This window comes from Bactrocera dorsalis, chromosome 5, assembly GCF_023373825.1.
Source record: "Bactrocera dorsalis isolate Fly_Bdor chromosome 5, ASM2337382v1, whole genome shotgun sequence".
Lineage (NCBI taxonomy): Eukaryota > Metazoa > Arthropoda > Insecta > Diptera > Tephritidae > Bactrocera > Bactrocera dorsalis.
In genome coordinates this window covers 63,856,313-63,874,730 of record NC_064307.1, presented here as the reverse complement: position 1 = coordinate 63,874,730, position 18,418 = coordinate 63,856,313, and the positions used below count along the sequence as shown (strand labels likewise).

The 18,418-nt window shown below is 32.2% G+C and overlaps 1 protein-coding gene across 1 annotated transcript; it reads left to right on the top strand.

Moving 5' to 3' along the window:
* Positions 1-392: 392 nt before the first annotated feature.
* On the top strand, positions 393-4,142 carry LOC105227928 (trypsin-1). Its single transcript, XM_011207496.4, has 4 exons — positions 393-1,463; positions 2,643-3,006; positions 3,207-3,595; positions 3,665-4,142. Exons 1-4 carry the CDS (start codon positions 1,395-1,397, stop codon positions 4,016-4,018), a joined length of 1,176 nt encoding a protein of 391 aa, XP_011205798.2. The 5' UTR covers positions 393-1,394; the 3' UTR covers positions 4,019-4,142.
* The last annotated feature ends 14,276 nt before the right edge of the window (positions 4,143-18,418 follow it).

Genomic DNA, 18,418 nt, shown 5'->3' with positions numbered 1-18,418 from the left:
CGACAGATTATAGGTTATGCTGCCAATTGGGAAAATATGTGTATCCCGAAGAATGTTGCTGCTTTTCTCGTTGTAGCGACATAAAAATATTCTCATATATTTTGTCTCTCAGCTTAAAATCTAGGCCTGTAATGCTCTCTTGTTACGTGGAATCGACTAGCGTGGGCATTATGATGGATGATCGTCCCAGTTGGTCTTTCGAAACTAATTTCGCGCTTTCGAATATGTTCCTAACGGTTTTTAATGACATTATGACGTTACCAGATGGTGGGACATGCATTACAGTTTTTTCTTCTTATCTCTTTTATCTCAGACTATTCAAGATTTATTTGATTAAATTATGAAAATAATGTGATCTAGAGAGAAAATGAAGTCACGTGACATACGGACATCAATCAAAAATTATTTTGCTTATAAATAGATGGTATTAGGAGTAATAAGTAGCTTTGCAACATTGGCAAATCTAATATGCAAATTTGATTCGGCAATCAAATGAAATATTATCTCAAAGCACAAAAGAACAATAAAAGAAAAATGAAAGAAAATTAATGAAATGAAGAAATGAAAGACACTAGAAAAACTTGAAAAATAATTAAAAATGCACACCTAATGAGACTTAGCAGATCTTCAAAAAAGTTTATTAGAGAAAAAACAACAGAAAACTAATTGGGTCAAGCAGATAAGGCAAATGTCAAAGAAGCATAATGAAAAATGAGGTTAAAAGAAATTAGCAAAAAACATAATAAATGCATAAATTTGTGAAACAAAGTAGCTAAAAGTGGTGAAAAATAAAAACAACAAGAAAATATACAACTAGAAATATGCTGCACAAAACGAAAAAAAAATTAAAAATTTTAAAAATAAGCAAAAATATTAAAAACGGCTACACTTGCTCTCCGCAGACTTGTGCGCATAGCCTTCAGAATATTTTAAGCATTCTTCTTGACCGATTTAATGAGTGGCGAAAAAAAATTATAAAATTAAAATACAATAAAGTAGCAATACTTTTGAAGAGCAGTGTAGCATAGGTTAATAAAGTGCGTCCCAGCATAGCAAAACAGTTTAGTCATTTATAATCGCAAGAATTCAACCGTTCTTTTTTAATTATTATTCCTTTTTTTTGTGTCTGCGAAACCGAAAAAGGTAACTAGGAACTTGAGCGCAGCACTTCTTGTGGCATATAAGAAGCGACCGAGGGCAACTTTCTTCTTTAGTTGATCCATGAGCCTTGCGCAGCGCGGAAGGTCTTCAGAAAACAGGTCAGACCTTAAACGGCATACAATTTTGTGAAACTGCAGTGAGTTCTTTTTGAAGTGACAGTGTGAGTTAAAGTGTTGCGTGTTAGTAGTGAATTGGTTAGTGATAGTTGACGGTGCTAAGTGTCAGTGTCAATCATGGAAATGTGGCAGCTAAAGTGCGTTATGTGGGCCGTAATGGTGCTCCAATTAAACGCTGCAAGTGCGGTGAGTGTGCTGGAAAATATTTGGTGAAATGTTATGAAAGTAAATTATGGTGATAGTGAGGGTAAATGAAAGTGCCCGGTAGTGTGGAGGAAGTGTTAAAATTAAAAAAAAAAATTTAATTATGAATATATATATAAATATAAATAAAATGAAATAGTTAATAAATTATGATACAGCATAAAAATAAAATAAAAATAATTAAATTTGATTATATAAAATATTAAATATTATTGAAATGAAATATAAAAACGTGATGCTAATAATACATAAAGATTAAATAATTAAATTAAGAAAAATTTAAAATATAAAAATTATGGCCAGAAGTCCTTGTAACTTATTTCAGTTTTAGTCAATCAAATGCCTTTAAATATTAAAAAAAAATAAAATAAAAAAAAAATAAAATTAATTTTTTTAATAAAATAAAATAATAATTTTTTTAATTTTATTAAAATATTTATATTTCTAAAATAGAAAAATAAAATTGAAAATCCAAAAAAATGAAATATAGAAAAGTGATGATAATAAAATCAAATACGAGAAAATTATTATTTTTTTTTTAATTTATAAAAACACTAATATCTTAAAATTTTTTTTTAATTAAAAAATGTATAAATAATATGAAAATGAATTTTTTTTCTTTAAATTAAATTAATTTTCTTTTAATTAAAAAATTTAAAAAAAACAGTGTTAAAATAAAAAATAATAAATTTTGGTTAATAATTGGATTTCTTCACTAAGAAAATGAATAAATAGAAATGTTACTTATTATTCCAACAGTTTGACTATTTTAAGTCACAACAAAAATAAAAAAAAATTGTTTTTGAAAAATATGTCATTTTAATAAAAAATAATTTCGAAAATCTAATATAGAATTTTCAAATCAATTTTAACCCAAGAATAAATAATAAAAAATACAAGCATAAAAATACGAACAATGGCACAACGAATAATGTGAAAACTAAACATTTTTAAAATATTTTATTTAAATGTATAAAAAATTTACAAATAAAATTTAACAAAGAAAAATTAATAAATAACAACAAATAAAAGCATAAAATAATATGATTTCCAACACAACAAATGAAATAAATACTTAAACTTTTTAAAAATTTTTTCAAAAAAATCGACTAATCAACATTAAATTTTTTCAATAATAAAAAATGTTCCATTTCACCAAAGGACTCTGGCTACTCCTACCAACCGCCGTACAATCAAATTGCCGCTTTACCACAGGAAAATGGTTACAATACTGGCTACTATTATCCACCTCCTACCGGACAAGCGCCCGCGCAAAATTTCAGCGGTTACTTTTATCCACGCCCACCTGCGCGCATACCCACCTTACCCGCCGAAAGTCAAGCTGACAGCAGTGAGCCCAGTGGCACTCCACCACCCGGTGTAATGGGTGATTTTATCGATGACATTATAAATGAGCAGAAAGAGCAAATACTCTCTTCGGTGTTGGGCGGTAGCGATCTTGAAGATGGTGAATTCACAGATGATGACTCGAGTAATTTGCGTTTCAAAAAATGCGCTGATTGCTGTAAGTTTTGAGATACTAAAAAGAGATGGAAAAAGTTAATAATTTTGAATTTTTTCTTCAATCAATGCCACTTCCATCGTTCTGTTAACTGTTCCAACTATCTATAAATATTTTCCGCTGCGATTGCTATCTTTTTCGCGCACTCCTTCATTCTTTCTCTCTCTTGCTGTATGTCTTTATTTTTCATCTTCGTTTGCCAGCTTGCGGCGTGCCGAATGAAAATCGCATCGTTGGTGGCACTGTCGTGCAAACCAATAAATACCCCTGGACCGCACAATTACTCATGAATGGTTTTCTCTACTGCGGCGGCTCACTGATAAATGATCGCTATGTCCTCACGGCTGCGCATTGCGTTAAAGGCCAAAAAGTCATGACGACTACCGTGAGACTATTGCAGATAAATCGTTCCACGAAGAGCAAAGGCATAATGAGAAGCGCCATCTCTTTTGCTATACATAAAAAGTACAATACAAATACTTTGGTCAATGATATAGCTTTGATTGAGCTGAATAAACCCGTACCGTTGAAGGATCCCATTCGACCGGTGTGTTTGCCTAAGACGCGAGCACACAATTTTGACTTCAAAGAGGTTTGTTTGAACTATCACTCATCTCAAGCTGATTCTGTCTAAATGTGTATATATTTTTTTCAATTACAGGCTGTCGTTGCTGGCTGGGGTCTAACCAGTCAGGATGGTAGTGTCTCGGGTACTTTGCGTGAGGTCGTAGTACCGATTATCACGAATGCTCAATGCCGTGCTACTTCGTATAAGTCGATGATTAAGGACACGATGTTATGTGCCGGTTATGTCGGCGAAGGTGGCAAGGATGCTTGTCAAGGTGACAGTGGTGGCCCACTGATTGTGCTTGATGGCATTTACCGCCAGGCGGGTGTTGTTTCCTTCGGTTATGGCTGCGCTCGACCAAATGCACCGGGAATTTACACGCGTGTCAGTCGCTACCTGGATTGGATAGCGGCAAATACGAGAAATGCCTGTTATTGTTCGAAATAAATAGGCGTAAAAGTTTTAAAATAATTTTCCTATAATATTTATTTATTTTGCTAAAATTTTTATAAAAAAATTATTTACTTTGCATTTTCATAAAATATTTATTAAATTCACGCTATTTATTTTGAAAATTATTAATTTGTTTTACTGTGGAGAATTTTGGGGAATACATTTTTAAAAGAAGGTTTGAGGAATTTTAAAGACATAAAAAAGTGTACTTATGAGTGAAAGCTCAAGTAATTATCATGAAAGCTTTTTAACACAAAAAGCTTTTGAGAATCTTGGAAAAGTTTTTGAACATAAGAAGTTTGAAAGATAAAATGCAATTCACGAATACAATGCGTATAGTATAAAAGCGTGAAAGCTTCTATGTTTCATTGTGAAAGCCCCTGTGTATAAAAGGCTAAAATTTTAATATAAAAACTCATGTAAAATATTAAAAACTTCCAAAATATATTTTCGAAATGAAATTTATGCATACGGAGCATGCTTTTTTGGAGTGAAAGTTCAATTCAATATTGCAAAAGCTTTTTGACACAAAAAGCTTCCAACAATAACTTAAAGCTCCATGTAATATCTCTTAAAATTAAAAATGAGTGCACATGGAGCACATAATATGAGCATAAAAGCTTAAAAAGCTCATAATATAACCAAGAGATCTCAATTAAATAATCAGAAAAGCTTAATAAGCTACAAAAATCCCATTTGTTCCAAAAATAATTGCGTTATAGTTTAGAAAGCAACATGTATGCAAACCAAGTACAATAGTTATTATGGAAAGCTCAATGGTTTTAAAGATAAAGCTTTTTTATATAGCAAGCTTTTAATATAGTTTAAAAATGTATGCAATATTTTTTAGGAATTCAAATTTAAGCATATAAGTGTTCACATTGTGAAAATATACTTATATTTATAAAAGCTTTTCAACATGATAAACTTTAAGCATAACTTTAGAAAGCATCGTATATGTTTTAAAAATTAAAATTTGTGTACACGGGTCACTCTGTTAAATTGTGAAAACTCATTTATTTTTTATGAAAGCTTTATGACATTAAAAAGCTTCATAAGCTTTTTATAAAAATTCAGTAAACATTTTTTTTTTTGGAACGAAATGTATAGTATAATAACGCATGCGCAATTACTTTAATGTGAATGCTTTTTAGAAAACAAATTTAGCCATATAAGGTCCCCCATTTGGAAGTGAAAGCACACTTACTTTCCCTGGAAGCTTTTTGGCATAATAGACTGCAAGTATAACTCTAAGAATACATCGAAAATATTTAAGAAATTAAAATCTATGGGTCAATGTGTAAAAGCTCATTGAATTTATCGTGAAAGCTCGATCACATTAAAAAGCTTCAGAAAGCTGAAATTTATATACGAAATTGTTTCAAATATATTTATGCAAAGTGGAAGCTTGATAACTTTATTGTGAAAGCTACCTTTCATTTTAAATATGTATATATAAAAATAAATAAATCGAATTTATTTTCGGGTTTCAAAAGTACATATATGGGTCACTCTGTTAAAACGTGAAAGCACATTTATAGTATGACATTTATTCATCTAAATTTTCTCCGAAAACTGAAAATTATAAAAGAAATTTCTAAAAACCCTTTATTCAAATGAAGTATGGCAATGAAAGATCAATTTTTTTTTTAATGTGAAAGCTCACCCCCTCACTCCTCAGTAAACAACTTTTATTGTCACAAAAACCTACTATCTTTACCAGTCTCCCAGCAAATCCCAACTTGTCTCGCAAACGACTTTGTCGTCTGCCATCAGACCGCCAATAATTGCACACAAAAAATATATGGCAATTATGCGGCGATTTATCGTCAACAACACAGCTGAACCATAGCCCGAATATTACACATACAAACATACAAATGTTGACTAACAAGTCGGCATTCCAATGCGATAATCGTGCAGCTCCAAAAGGACATCCCAGCCAGTCACGGCACGCCAACACAGCTTCAAAGGCTGCCGATGAACGCGGCATGGTTTACATAGTTACAGAGTTGCCTGCGCGTTTGTATGTCAGCAATGTTGCAATGGTGATTATTGCTGTTGGCATTAGCAGTTGAAAAATTCACAGCGTTGACAGTTTACAAGCGATAACAATGTGCAGCACTTAGTCAATGTCCTTGGATACGCATGTCACAATGGTGAACGAGGGAAGCAGGCAATGCACTGTAATGCTGTGTAGAGAGAATATGCCATGAGAAATGTGGTTGAGCGGCAGTTTGATATAAAGAGGGAGAGAGAGCGAGTACTTATGTGCGTTTTAATGACTTTAAGATATTCCTACAGGGATGTTTTTTGTTTTTGTAAAATTTTTAATATATGATAAACTAGGATAATGAAACTAAAAATAATCAAAACAGGTGTTGTCATAAATTCCACATTTATCAAATATTTACATTGTCCATATCAATATATTTATGAGAAATTCACTACAAACATACTTATATTTATACCTTTGCAATGAACCAACCACTTTTATGACATTATCCCTCTCTTATGTGCTTTTCCGTTTAGCTTGTGCTTAACAAATATTACTTCATAACATTCGATTTTCGGTTTTCCACTAATCAATTTCATTTGCTTTTGTTGTTTGACCTTGAACTGTTGTTAAGCGCGAAAAATCGATTAGCTGCTTGAAGATTATTTTGATTTAATATTTTTTCTCTTAGACGACTGTTGTTGTTTTTTGTATATGTCTACACTTTATTATTGCTTTTTTGTTTCATCAACTTCAGCTCGTGACAGATCTTCACTCAATTTTGTCATTTAAACAAATCGTTTTTCACACTTGATTAGCAGTTGCAAGTTTTCGTGAAGGTCAGCCATTTTTAATTTAATTTTAAAAATAAAATTCTGTGAGATATAAAAATAAAAAAATAAAAGTAATATAGGAATGAAATGATTCACGGTTGGTAGTTATTTAAAATCTGCAAAAAATTTAATTGTGGAGATGTCTTTGTCAAGCATTAGAGGGAGGACCTTTTAAATCTATTTTTGTTAAAGTTCATTTGAGAAGCTTTTAAAGCTTTTTATGTCAGTAAAGTTTATTTGCCTGTATCATACCTTAGCAACATGTTTATAGCAACACTTATATTTTAATTATTTCAAAAAAATTTTTTAATATTATTATATATGTAGTAAAATTTCAAAATGTTGGTCAACATTTTTTCCAGCAACATGTATAAAGCAACTTCAATATAAAAACATACACAAATAAATTTATGGAAACTTTATCTGGTCAAAAGTTTTCACTTTTTTGAAAATGTTGCTCAACATTTTTTCCTGCAACATGTTTAGCAACATAAGTATGAAAACATATGCTTTTAATTGAAATTTATTTATAATAATTTGTTTTTAATTAAAGTTTAATCTTATCTTAAAATTTCATTGAATTATAAATGTTGCTCAACATTTGTTTCTGCATTATGTATGTATGTGAGTATGAAAACATATGTGCTCAACGTTTTTTCCAGTAAAATGTTTAGCAACATGGATATGATTTTAATTAAAATTTAACCTTGTTTATAAATTAAAAAAATAAGTCATAAATGCTTGCGTAGGCACATGAATATAAAACTACAATATTGCCTAAAAATTTTATTGTATCATAAGTATTGATCAACATTTTTTTTCAGGCACATCTCATTCCAGCCACATTTAGCAAAATTAATTTGAAAACATACATACATATATAAAAATAAAGTAATGGAAATCTTGTCAAAAAATTTCACTCTATTGAAAATGTTGCGCAACATTTTTGCTGCAACATGTATGCAGCAATTTGAATAGAAACATATCTAAATAAAATAATTAATTACAATTTAAATTCGTTTTGAAATTTTCTTTCCACAAATGTTGCTCTACATTCTGTCTTTAGCATGTTTTGCAACATGAATATAAAAATGTCTAAATGTCTAAAATAATTTTGTCTTGTTTAACAATTCTGTATTTTCATAAATATTTGCATTATGTTTACCAACATGGCTATAAAAATGAGTAAAGTCAAAATTTAATTCAAATTTTATTTAATTTCACAATTTTATTGCGCCATACAAGTTGCACAAAAATTGTTTTTGCAACATTGCAGCAACATCTACCAGTTGAGTGAAAAAAATGTTTTCAATTAAAATTTTAAACTAAAAATTTTACTGTCAAAAATGTTGCGCAACATTTGTGTCCGCAACATGTTTAGCAACATCTACCAGTTGAGTGAAAAAAATGCTTTTAATTAAAAATTTAGCTTAACTAAAAATTTTACTGTCAAAAATGTTGCGCAACATTTGTGTCCGCAACATGTTTGGCAACATCTGATTTTTCATAAATTCTCTTGCATTTTAAAGAAATTGTGAAACTTTCAATATTCTTGAACATTTATTTGTTTAGCTACATTTGTTGCAATTTATCAATATAATTGTCATAAACTTAAATTTCTAATCATCAGCCAACCAATGACTTCATTGTCTCCTCTTCCGTCATTTTACATGCCTTATTGCGCACTATTTTTCGCCGCAAACTATCTGTATGCGCTGCAGCACGCTACACAGTGCAATTAAAAGTGTTTTGCCGTCATTTATGTAAATAAGCAACACATACGCTGTCATTTTTATATGAAAGCACATAAACACACACGCATACACAAAAAACGATCACAAAGCGATAAATTTAACAAAGTAAGTGAGCAACTAATCATTTGCCTTAAGACATGAGTGAGTTGCTGGCATTTTTGCAGCAGTAATTTTTTAAATGAAAATGCAAACAACATTAGCTTGTGTATATTTGAGCGCATAAAATGTGTGATTATATGCTTGTATGTTGCAAATTATGTGAAAAAATCGCTGTTGCATATAATCTCGTGCAACTCCCCGCCATTGTTGCTGATTTTTATGGCCTTAATGACATGCGAAGTGGTATATATGTGCATAAAGATAAGAAAATAATGCAGTTTCGTGCATAAAACTAGCGGCGTATGTATGTGTTGCACTTCATGTTGCACATTTGAGTGGCAATTTTTTATTTTACCCTAAACTAGTCCCTCAGTTTTTGAGATATCAATCTGAATTTTTGTACACATCTTTTGCTTACCAAGAAGCTGCATATTTGTCGGAGCCATCGATATCGGATAACTATAGCATATAGCTGCCATATAAACTGACCCATCAAACTGAAGTCCTTGTATGAAAAACTTTTTTGTCTGTGAAGATATCTTCACGAAATTCGACATAGATTATTGCCAAAGATAACGATATAATCTCCGAAGAAATTGTTGAGATCGGACCACTATAGCATATAGCTGCCATACAAACTGAACGATCAAACTCAAGTCCTTGTATGGAAAACTTTTTTGTTTGAGAAGATATCTTCACCAAATTTGACATAGATTATTGCCAAAGGTAACGGTATAATCTCTGAAGAAATTGTTCAGATTGGACCACTATAGCATATAGCTGCCATACAAATTGATTGATAAAAATCTAGTTCTTGTATGCAAATTTCTTATTTATCAAAGGTATTCCAACTTCGCTGCAGCCAAAGGTAAACATTTTTTCTTTTTTTTGTTGTTGTTGTATATAATATAATATCTGCATTATGCTAATTTAATGCGCCACTTGAATTGCCAACTTTCTTGTCGACAATAAGTCAAGCACGTAAACATGCTGGCCGCCATAAATGCAATGTTATTATTACTGTTGTTGTAATTATGTTTTGCAACATTTATTATAGCTTTTAATGTCTGTTTAAATGTAAAACATTTAATGCAGCTATTTAAAGCATATCTGTTAACTCTTGCAACTCAAGCATTCAATTGGCAATTTTATATATTTTTTCTTACAATACTTTTGCATGCGAGAGCTTTCTTTAAGCTTAAAAAGTGAAATACTATATTATAACTTAGCCATTGTTGTGGCATTTATGCGCAATGTTATGGTTAATTACTTCGTATGATTGTTTCATTTGAGTTAAATGTTGCAATTAGCTGCACTTTCAGTTTAATGTAAGTTGTTGCGAGAAGAATGACCGCAAAGCGGATATTAGCGAGCTTTTAAATGCAAAATGCTGCTTTAATAATGTAAATTAGTAATTTTCTAACAACAGAAAGTGATAACTGCAAGAAAACAAAGAATATTTTGCGCAAAAGTGTGTTTAGTATGTTGCTAGCAACATGTTGCGGCAACATTTATGAGCGAAAGTCTATGAAATCAGGCTAGTTTGGCGAGATATCAGCATGTTGAACTAAAGTAAATATTATCCGTTTTGAAAATAGAAGCTTTATTAAAGATTGTTTGAAAATTTGGTAGACAAAATGTTGCTGAGAGTAATATATACAAAGTTGCCACAATTTAATATATGAAAAGCGCCAATTTTTATTAAAAAAAAATTGTAAATAGCTGCTATGGGTAGTAATTAAATTATGTTATTAAAAAAAATTATAGTTTTTTTATAAACGAAATATAAAATATATGTTTGTTGCTAGAACTGTCTGACAACAATTTCTGATTCTTTTTTATTAGTTACATTTAGAGTACAAAATTTCTTTCAAATTTATTTATTTGCAATAGTTTTTAAGCTTTTATAGCACTACGAACAGATTTACAATGCGAAAAATTAGAAATAATAACTTTACAGATAAGAGACTACTTAGCAACATGTTGTTTCATGGATTTAAGTGGAGTACTGATGTTTTATGTATCATGTACTTGTGCTTGTGCTAATAACAGTCAGTCAGAATACTTAAAATTTTAAATTTTATGAAATATTTTGAATGTTGCAGCAGCATGTTGCAGAAAAATGTTGAGCAACATTTTTAGTTAAACATTCAATTTTAAATCCCGATTAAATTTTCGGCATTCTGGCGAGCATTTTATTGTTGTGTAATAATTTGCAATGTTGTTAACAGCATGTTGCTAAGAAAGTTTGTACAAAATTTTTATTTAAACAATTAAATTTCAAAATGTATATAAATTTTTGGTATTCTGCCGAGCATATGGTTGTTGTGTATTAATTTGAAGTCTTGATAGCAGCATGTTGCAAAGAAAATTTGGGCAACAATTATATTTAAACAATTAAACTTTCATGATAGCTAAACATTCCGGCGAGCTTGTGGTTGTTGTGGCATAATTTTGAATATTGCAACAAAATGTTGAAAAGAAAACTTGTGCAACATTTCTAATTATAAAATCAAACTTCAATTTCTGCTATATTTTTAACATACTGTCATGTGAAGCGCTATTGTAGCATAATTTGGAATATTGCAGCAATATTTTGTAAAGAAAAAATTGCTAGCAACATGTTGCAAAGAAATTTTGAGCAATAGTTTTATTTAAACAACCGAATTTTCCTTTTTACGACGAGCATATGGTTTCTGTTTAATACTTTGCAATGTTATAGGAACATGTTGCAAAGAAAATTTGTGCAACATTTCTATTTAAAAATTAAATTTCAATTTCTGCTATATTTTCAATGTAGTGGCGAGTATATGGTTGTTGTGTAAAAATTTGCAATGTTGCTAGCAACATGTTGCAAAGAAAAGTTGTACAACATTTCTAATAAAAAAATCAAATTTCAATTTCTGCTAAATTTTTAGAGCAAATAGTATTTGTGTAAAAAATTCAAGTGTTGCTAACAACATGTTGCAAAAAAAAATAAAAAGTGGATTTAATTGTTCTGCAATTTAAATCTAAACTCCACAATTCATGAAAAACAATATTCACAAAATTCTTCCTTTTACTTAACTGTTTTCTATCTCAATCTATTTTGTAATGCATTTTATTTATTTACTATAACTTTTATATGTAGTCTAATCTTTAGCCGCATTTCAACTTGTTTCCACATTTTTCAATGTCAAGTCACTAATTCCCACCCCCTCAGCAGTTACTATACCACAAACAATGATTTTGCTCACACTTTACTTACAAAACTTGACGCACACACCTACACATGCACATAAAAGGCTCATGCAACATAAATTATGCAAATAAATTAGTTTTACGTTAAACTTGTCTTCTTCATTAGCCAGCACCCGCGCTAAATTTTTCTCACGCAGCAGTTAGGCAACACGCTTGCGTGCGCCGCTGAGAAAAATGCTCAGCAAAAAGTGTGCAACTCGAGAGTGATTAGTTTTGAAGTTAGTTATACTTTGTGGTGTTTTGCCGTTGTTGATTTATCAGCGAATATTCGCCAATATTCGGAGGAAGCTAATATAAAAGTATAAAAATGAAAGCAGCTAAAAAAAATCCAGATATTTTTTGGTATCAAACCATGCTTAATCATTATTCTGCTTATTGTAGTCATTATTATCATCATCATCATCATTACCATCACTATCACCATGCTCATCATAATCTTCATTTCCCACCATCATTATCAGCATCTTTGGGCTACCAGCACTTCCATTATAAAACACATTAATTTCCCTTTAATGTTGCCACACTCTCAATCACGTCAAGCAACTTCCTTTTCCGTTCTAAAACCGGTCAATCATAAAAAGTAATATTTGAAGTAAAAGCACTTAAGTTAATATGTACTATATACACTTAAGTATATGTATAGCAATACTGTAGGTAGTGAAATGTAAATAAATTTGCAGCGATGTTTGTTGTTGCCATACTTAATTAGCCACTTAATAGCAGCTTCCTGTGTCAATACTCTGCGATAAGAAAACCAGTAGTTGGCCAGTGTTTTGCAGAGTTTGTAAATGAATGATAAGTAATTAGATGGTGTATACATGATTAACACTCGAAAAAGTGTAATAAAATCAGTTATTGTAAGGGTTTCTTTTTAGATATTTTTTTCTTTTTTACCATAACTGGTTATATTCTAAGATGAGATGCAATTTTCTATGTATCACTGTTCTGTATTTTGGAGATATCGATTTGTAAGTTTAAACATGAACTTTTTTCCTCCAGAATCGATATCAGACCACCAATCACTCAAGTCACAAACCGACCCATCAAAAAAATTACAAAAATATTTGGACAATGTCCAGCCAGCACACCACCAATTTCGATTTGCGATTTCCTAAGTGCAAGTAGTTCGGAGCACCTCTTAGGTTCAGTTTGTACTCCAAGGGTCCAACAGTCTTATCAAGTCTGATTGTTGATCAGCGCTTGCCGAGCTCACTGGAGATCCATACGTTCACCGCTAGAACTCAAGAAGATATTGAAAAACCTATTCCGTAACAAATCGGAATTCAAAGAAAGGCCATCCGGTCCAATTCCATACGATTTCAATATAATGACATGGATCAAGGTTAATAAGCTACTGGTAGGAGATACCTAGATAAAGTTTCGCATAACCATTTTTTGGAATTTCTTTACTCTTGCTACAACAACAATAAATATGGGTCAAAATTCACAGGAAAGGCTTGGAAAACTTCTCATTATGTGCTCTGCTATGAATATTATGAGCAGTTTCTCATCCTGGGATGTCTACGATAAGTAGAGAGAACTAATCGACGATGAAACAAGCCATTAAGGGTTGACTGACTCTCTTTAACAAAAGAGTAACTTTAGAAAAGTAACGTGGGTTCATGTTTCGGAGACAAGAGAAGACCCGCCCGCTTCTAGTTAGATAGCTAAGAATAATTAGATAAATAGTTCTGTATAAATTGTTATAGATTTTACTTCGAAGGTACTCTTTTCCTAAAAAGTAACATATTAAGTAAGGCCAATATATTCAATACATCACACTAGACCTTACAGACTTCGAATTTGCAAATTCTCTTACAAAATTCCAACATTTCCAAGAGCCCAATGCTATAAATCATAGCCGTCTCAACAAAACTTAGAAAAAGATTCAAGAAAATTGAAGGTACCACGCCTCTTGGCATGCTTACTGTGCTCTCGAACCAAATTTTTTACACACCAGATCTCCATACTAACCAAGAAAAATTGAGAGACAAAGATAAAGGGAGAGAGAGAGAGAGAGAGAGAGAGAGAGATAGAAAGAACAGAATGTTGTATCGATTTTTACTTCTCTAATTTTCACCCCTTTTTCTATAAATTTTTACCGATCATGTATAATCTAGCAACCAAACGAGATTGAGAGATTATTGAGAGTGATAAAAAGAGAGAACATAATACCGACTCTCATTTATCAAACGATACATGTTAGAAAAAATACGACAAGCAGTCAGACTGTTGACGGACCAAAAGATACATATGTATATAGAGATGATAGAGGGTGATACAAAGAGAGAACACAATGATGTACCGACTTTCATCTCTCAAACAGTATCTATTATATATGTATAAAAATATGACCAACAGTGCCAAACATATCAAATGCAACCCTGATACTACCATTATAAATGTGCTTACTATTTATTCTATGAAATTTAGTCCTATCAGGGCATTTATTCATACATTTCTTAAAATATGTATACTCATATCTCTACACTGCATAACCCTAAAACATCACCAAGTGCCTGCTACTTGCAACATTAGCCGAAGTCAAGGCGCCTGTGCCCTACTCTCATTGGCATGCTTGGTATGCGGTCACCTGTAAGACACAGCTTTTCCAGTTTTCCACAGCATTTGAAAGTCAATTGCTGTTGTTATTGTAATCGTAGTGGCAAACAACCGAAAGTCATGATACGGCAACAAAGTACCGTACAAATAAGCCGATGTCTGTGAGTACGTAGCGAATTGAGTGGAACAAAGTGGTAGAGCGTCTGGAGAATAATTTGTAAAGCAACGAAAATCTAACGGCACTAATGTTGTGGTTACTTTGCAGTACTGTAAGCTACATACATAGTTGCATTTTGAGTGTGTAAACGAATGAGATGAACTGGAAAGTCAAACAAAGCTTGAAATAATGAATGAAACAACAAATTTCAGCAAGAATTTGAAGAGAAATTTGTAGAAGTGGTTTTTTGAAAGAAAAAATTGTAAAAATCGAGTAGCATTTAATTAAGTTTATTTGCCACAAGAGCTAATAAAGAGCGCCGCAAGCTGTGTGGTAAAAATTATTATTTTTTTCTCTACCATAAGCCGCTTGAGTCAAGCTGCAACTAAGCTGCAAGTCAGCAGCTCTGAGCTTACATTAACACACACATTCAAACATAAATGTATGTATTTGTCTGCAGCTGATTTTCAACTTATAAAATCTTTTTTTTTTTTATATTATTTTGTTGTTTTCTTGCTTTTTCATTTTTGATAGTAACTGTAACTGGTTGGCATTACATTCCACAGCGTGCTCAGCGTTAGCGGCGACCTGTCGATTTTTGTGTGGGTGTTCGCGTATTATATGCATGTTCACGTTGTTCACTTGTTTGCCAGTTGTTGTTTTTATTCTTTTCACAAATATTTTCAATTTAAGACCGGCAAGATGATGACTGGTTTGTAGAGAAATCTACAATTTCGGCAGCTGTTATATACAGTATGTATATTAAGGTGTTTTTTTTTATTGAACTCTTAATATTTTCAGTCCCGTCACGAAATTTCCTTGCAAATACCCAAAAAAAAATTCCCTGACAATTTTAGCTCTTAAGATTAACATTAAGAATTGGACCAAGGCCTTTAAAAATTTTCCATATAAAATATACTACAATCGTGTGTTTTTATGTTTAAATTCCTACAGATCAGAGGTATTTTATGGCATCGCTTTGACTTTAGACGCATATTTCTCAGAATTGTTCACTCTACAAAAGTGCTCAGTGCAACAAAGTCGTAACTCACACCGGCGAGGTAGTACGGGGCTCTAAACCCGATTTTTCCAAGAATTTCGCATTTTTTTGTATATATCTCGTAAATGACAGGAGCTATAGAAAAAATGTACATGACAAATTTGTAGAAAATTTTATTTGCTATAAAAAAGGTTCGAGGTCAAAATCGCTATCATTAATACTTCTCGAGATATTCGGCTTTTTAAGTAAGGCTTTATAGAATTTTTATAGATGGTATGTATTAAAAAATCTATGAAAATTGGTATTTCCAAGGAAATTTCGTGACGGGACTTAAAAAAAATTATTAGTTCAATAAAAAAAACACCCTAGTGTATATGTACGGATGTCTGTATATAAGTAGTAGTATTTCATAAATTATACGCACCTTAACATTGGAATAATCTTGTCACTTTCTACTCTATTGCCCGGCTTTTGTCAGATTGAGTCATTCTATCCATTTAGTTGAAATTTGTCATCTTCAAAGAGTAATGTTGCTAGAGTCGTACTAAAAGACGTGTGCTTTTGCCATTTTAGGCTTGTAATAGTCGTCCATCAGTGCTCGCTGTTCGTCGAACAGTTTCGAAATTTCAAGCGCACATTTTCTTCACATAATTTTCAAGTGCCAATAAGACAAAGAACCACTGCAAGTAATAAAAATATTGCTGCCGTTCAGGCAAGTATTGCTGAAGACCGCAATTTCTCGCTTCTAATTTGCTCTCAAGAATTCGGACTGTCTCAAACTACAACCTGGCCGATTTTGAGAATGGATTTGGGCTTGTATTCATATAAAATTATTCTTACTAAGGAGCTGAAGCCAATAGACCATCGTAAATATCGTGAATTTGCTGATTTGTCTTAGAACAACTTGAAAACGATAACGATAAAAAAAACATCACCTCCAACGAGGCTCACTTTCATCTGAGTGTCTCTTTAAATTAAAAAACCTCGATTCTGTTGCGAAGAAAATTCACAAATTATTCATGAACAACCATTATATTCACCTAAATTTACAGTTTGGTGTGGTTATCGGTGGAGACATCAGTCCATATTTCTTACGAAATAGAGCTGGCGATACCGTTACCGTCAATGCACAGCAGTATAGATCGCTTATAACCAACTTTTTAAGGCCGCAATTGGAAAAAGTTGATCTTGACAACATCTGGTTCCAACAAGACGGGGCCATACGATGCCACACAGCACGTACAACAACCTAATTATTGAGAAAGGTTTGAAGATTCGATTATTTCAAGAAATTGTGATATTGAAAGGCCGCCAAGAAATAATGATTTAACACCATCAAACTATTTTTTCTAAGGTTATTTGAAATCATTGGTTTTTGGTAGTAAGCCAGACTCTCTTCAAGCTTTAGAAGTCAATATTGAAAGCGTTATTGATGACCTACGACTTGATTTAGTGAAAAAAGTACTCAAAAATTTGATTCATCAAATTTGTGCCTGCAAAAGAAGTCGTGGAGGCCTTTTGAACGTTGGTACATTCAGAACTTAATTGTAGAGCTTGTACTTCTCATTAAATAAAATATTGAATTTGAATTTCCTTAACAAGTGGTATGTGTGTTTTTGTTAAAAAATCATATCACTCTTATTGGAAATCCCTGCATTGTCTCAAGAGCCTATTTGTAAGTTTTTTTTTGTCAGTCCGGCTCAAATTTGATCATAAGTTATAAAGTGTATTTAATGGACTTAGAGCAGTTGATGGTTGTCTAGGAGTAACTCTTCTTTATCAGAAGCGAGACATTTTAAATAGAACTTTTTATCAGAAAATCCGATCTAGATTCAGACAGTTAAGATTGCAAATAGCTGTCCGGCTCAAATTTGATCCTATGGTATACAACTTTTTAATATGCTTAAAGATGCTGCTGGTACTTTAGAAGCAACTACTTGTTATGGAAGGCAGAGTTTTGGAATAGAACGGTTTTTCCGATCTGCGATCTAGACTGGAGACAGTTAAGATTGCAAATAGCTGTCCGGCTAAAATTTGATCATATGGTATAAAACTCTTTAATATACTTAAAGATGTTGCTGGTGCTTTAGGAGTAACTCTCTGTTATGAGAAGTCAGATTTTTGAAATTAAACTTTTTTGGAAACTCTGATCTAGACTCAGACAGTTAAGATTGCAGTGAGCTGTTTTTACGAAAAAAAACTCTACTTGAAGACGAAATAATGGTGTTGTTCAAATATTTCACCAAACAGAAATTCAAAGTCTTCGAACACTACAACTTTTATTCATTAAACCACCAAACATTAATAGCAAATCCAAGTGAGTACAAATTCCAGACGCTTGTGTTCAAAACCAAGCAAATAACTCACGGCAAACAACGGCTACATAACGACAAACAAACGCCATTTGCAGCCAACTTGCCACATTGAGGCAGCAACACAAGCTGATAACACTGCACAAAGCTTACCGCAAGCAAGTTGCTTGGAGGTGCAACATGCTGCCACAAACAATAACGTTGCCACTACCATATAAATGAAAATAAATAGCCGCGAGTGCTGTCGCGTACGCCGACGCCACTCCATCATGAAAAAGTATGTCAGACAATCACTTTGCTGTCGTCAGCTTGTGCGCATGCGCGTCTAGAATGTGCACCTTTGAGGTGCTATACAGGAATGCCAGGCCACAAACACACGCACACACACACTCAACCAAACAAGCATTGCTTAGACTGCATAGCAGCGCTGCTGAGTGAGTT

What these genes read in the sequence shown, in the direction of transcription:
- LOC105227928 (XM_011207496.4), top strand. Translation starts at nt 1,395, where the DNA reads ATGGAAATGTGGCAGCTAAAGTGCGTTATGTGGGCCGTAATGGTGCTC. An exon ending in CAAAAAATGCGCTGATTGCT is followed by an intron (nt 3,007 to 3,206) that starts GTAAGTTTTGAG and finishes TTCGTTTGCCAG; the next exon opens with CTTGCGGCGTGCCGAATGAA. An exon ending in ACAATTTTGACTTCAAAGAG is followed by an intron (nt 3,596 to 3,664) that starts GTTTGTTTGAAC and finishes TTTCAATTACAG; the next exon opens with GCTGTCGTTGCTGGCTGGGG.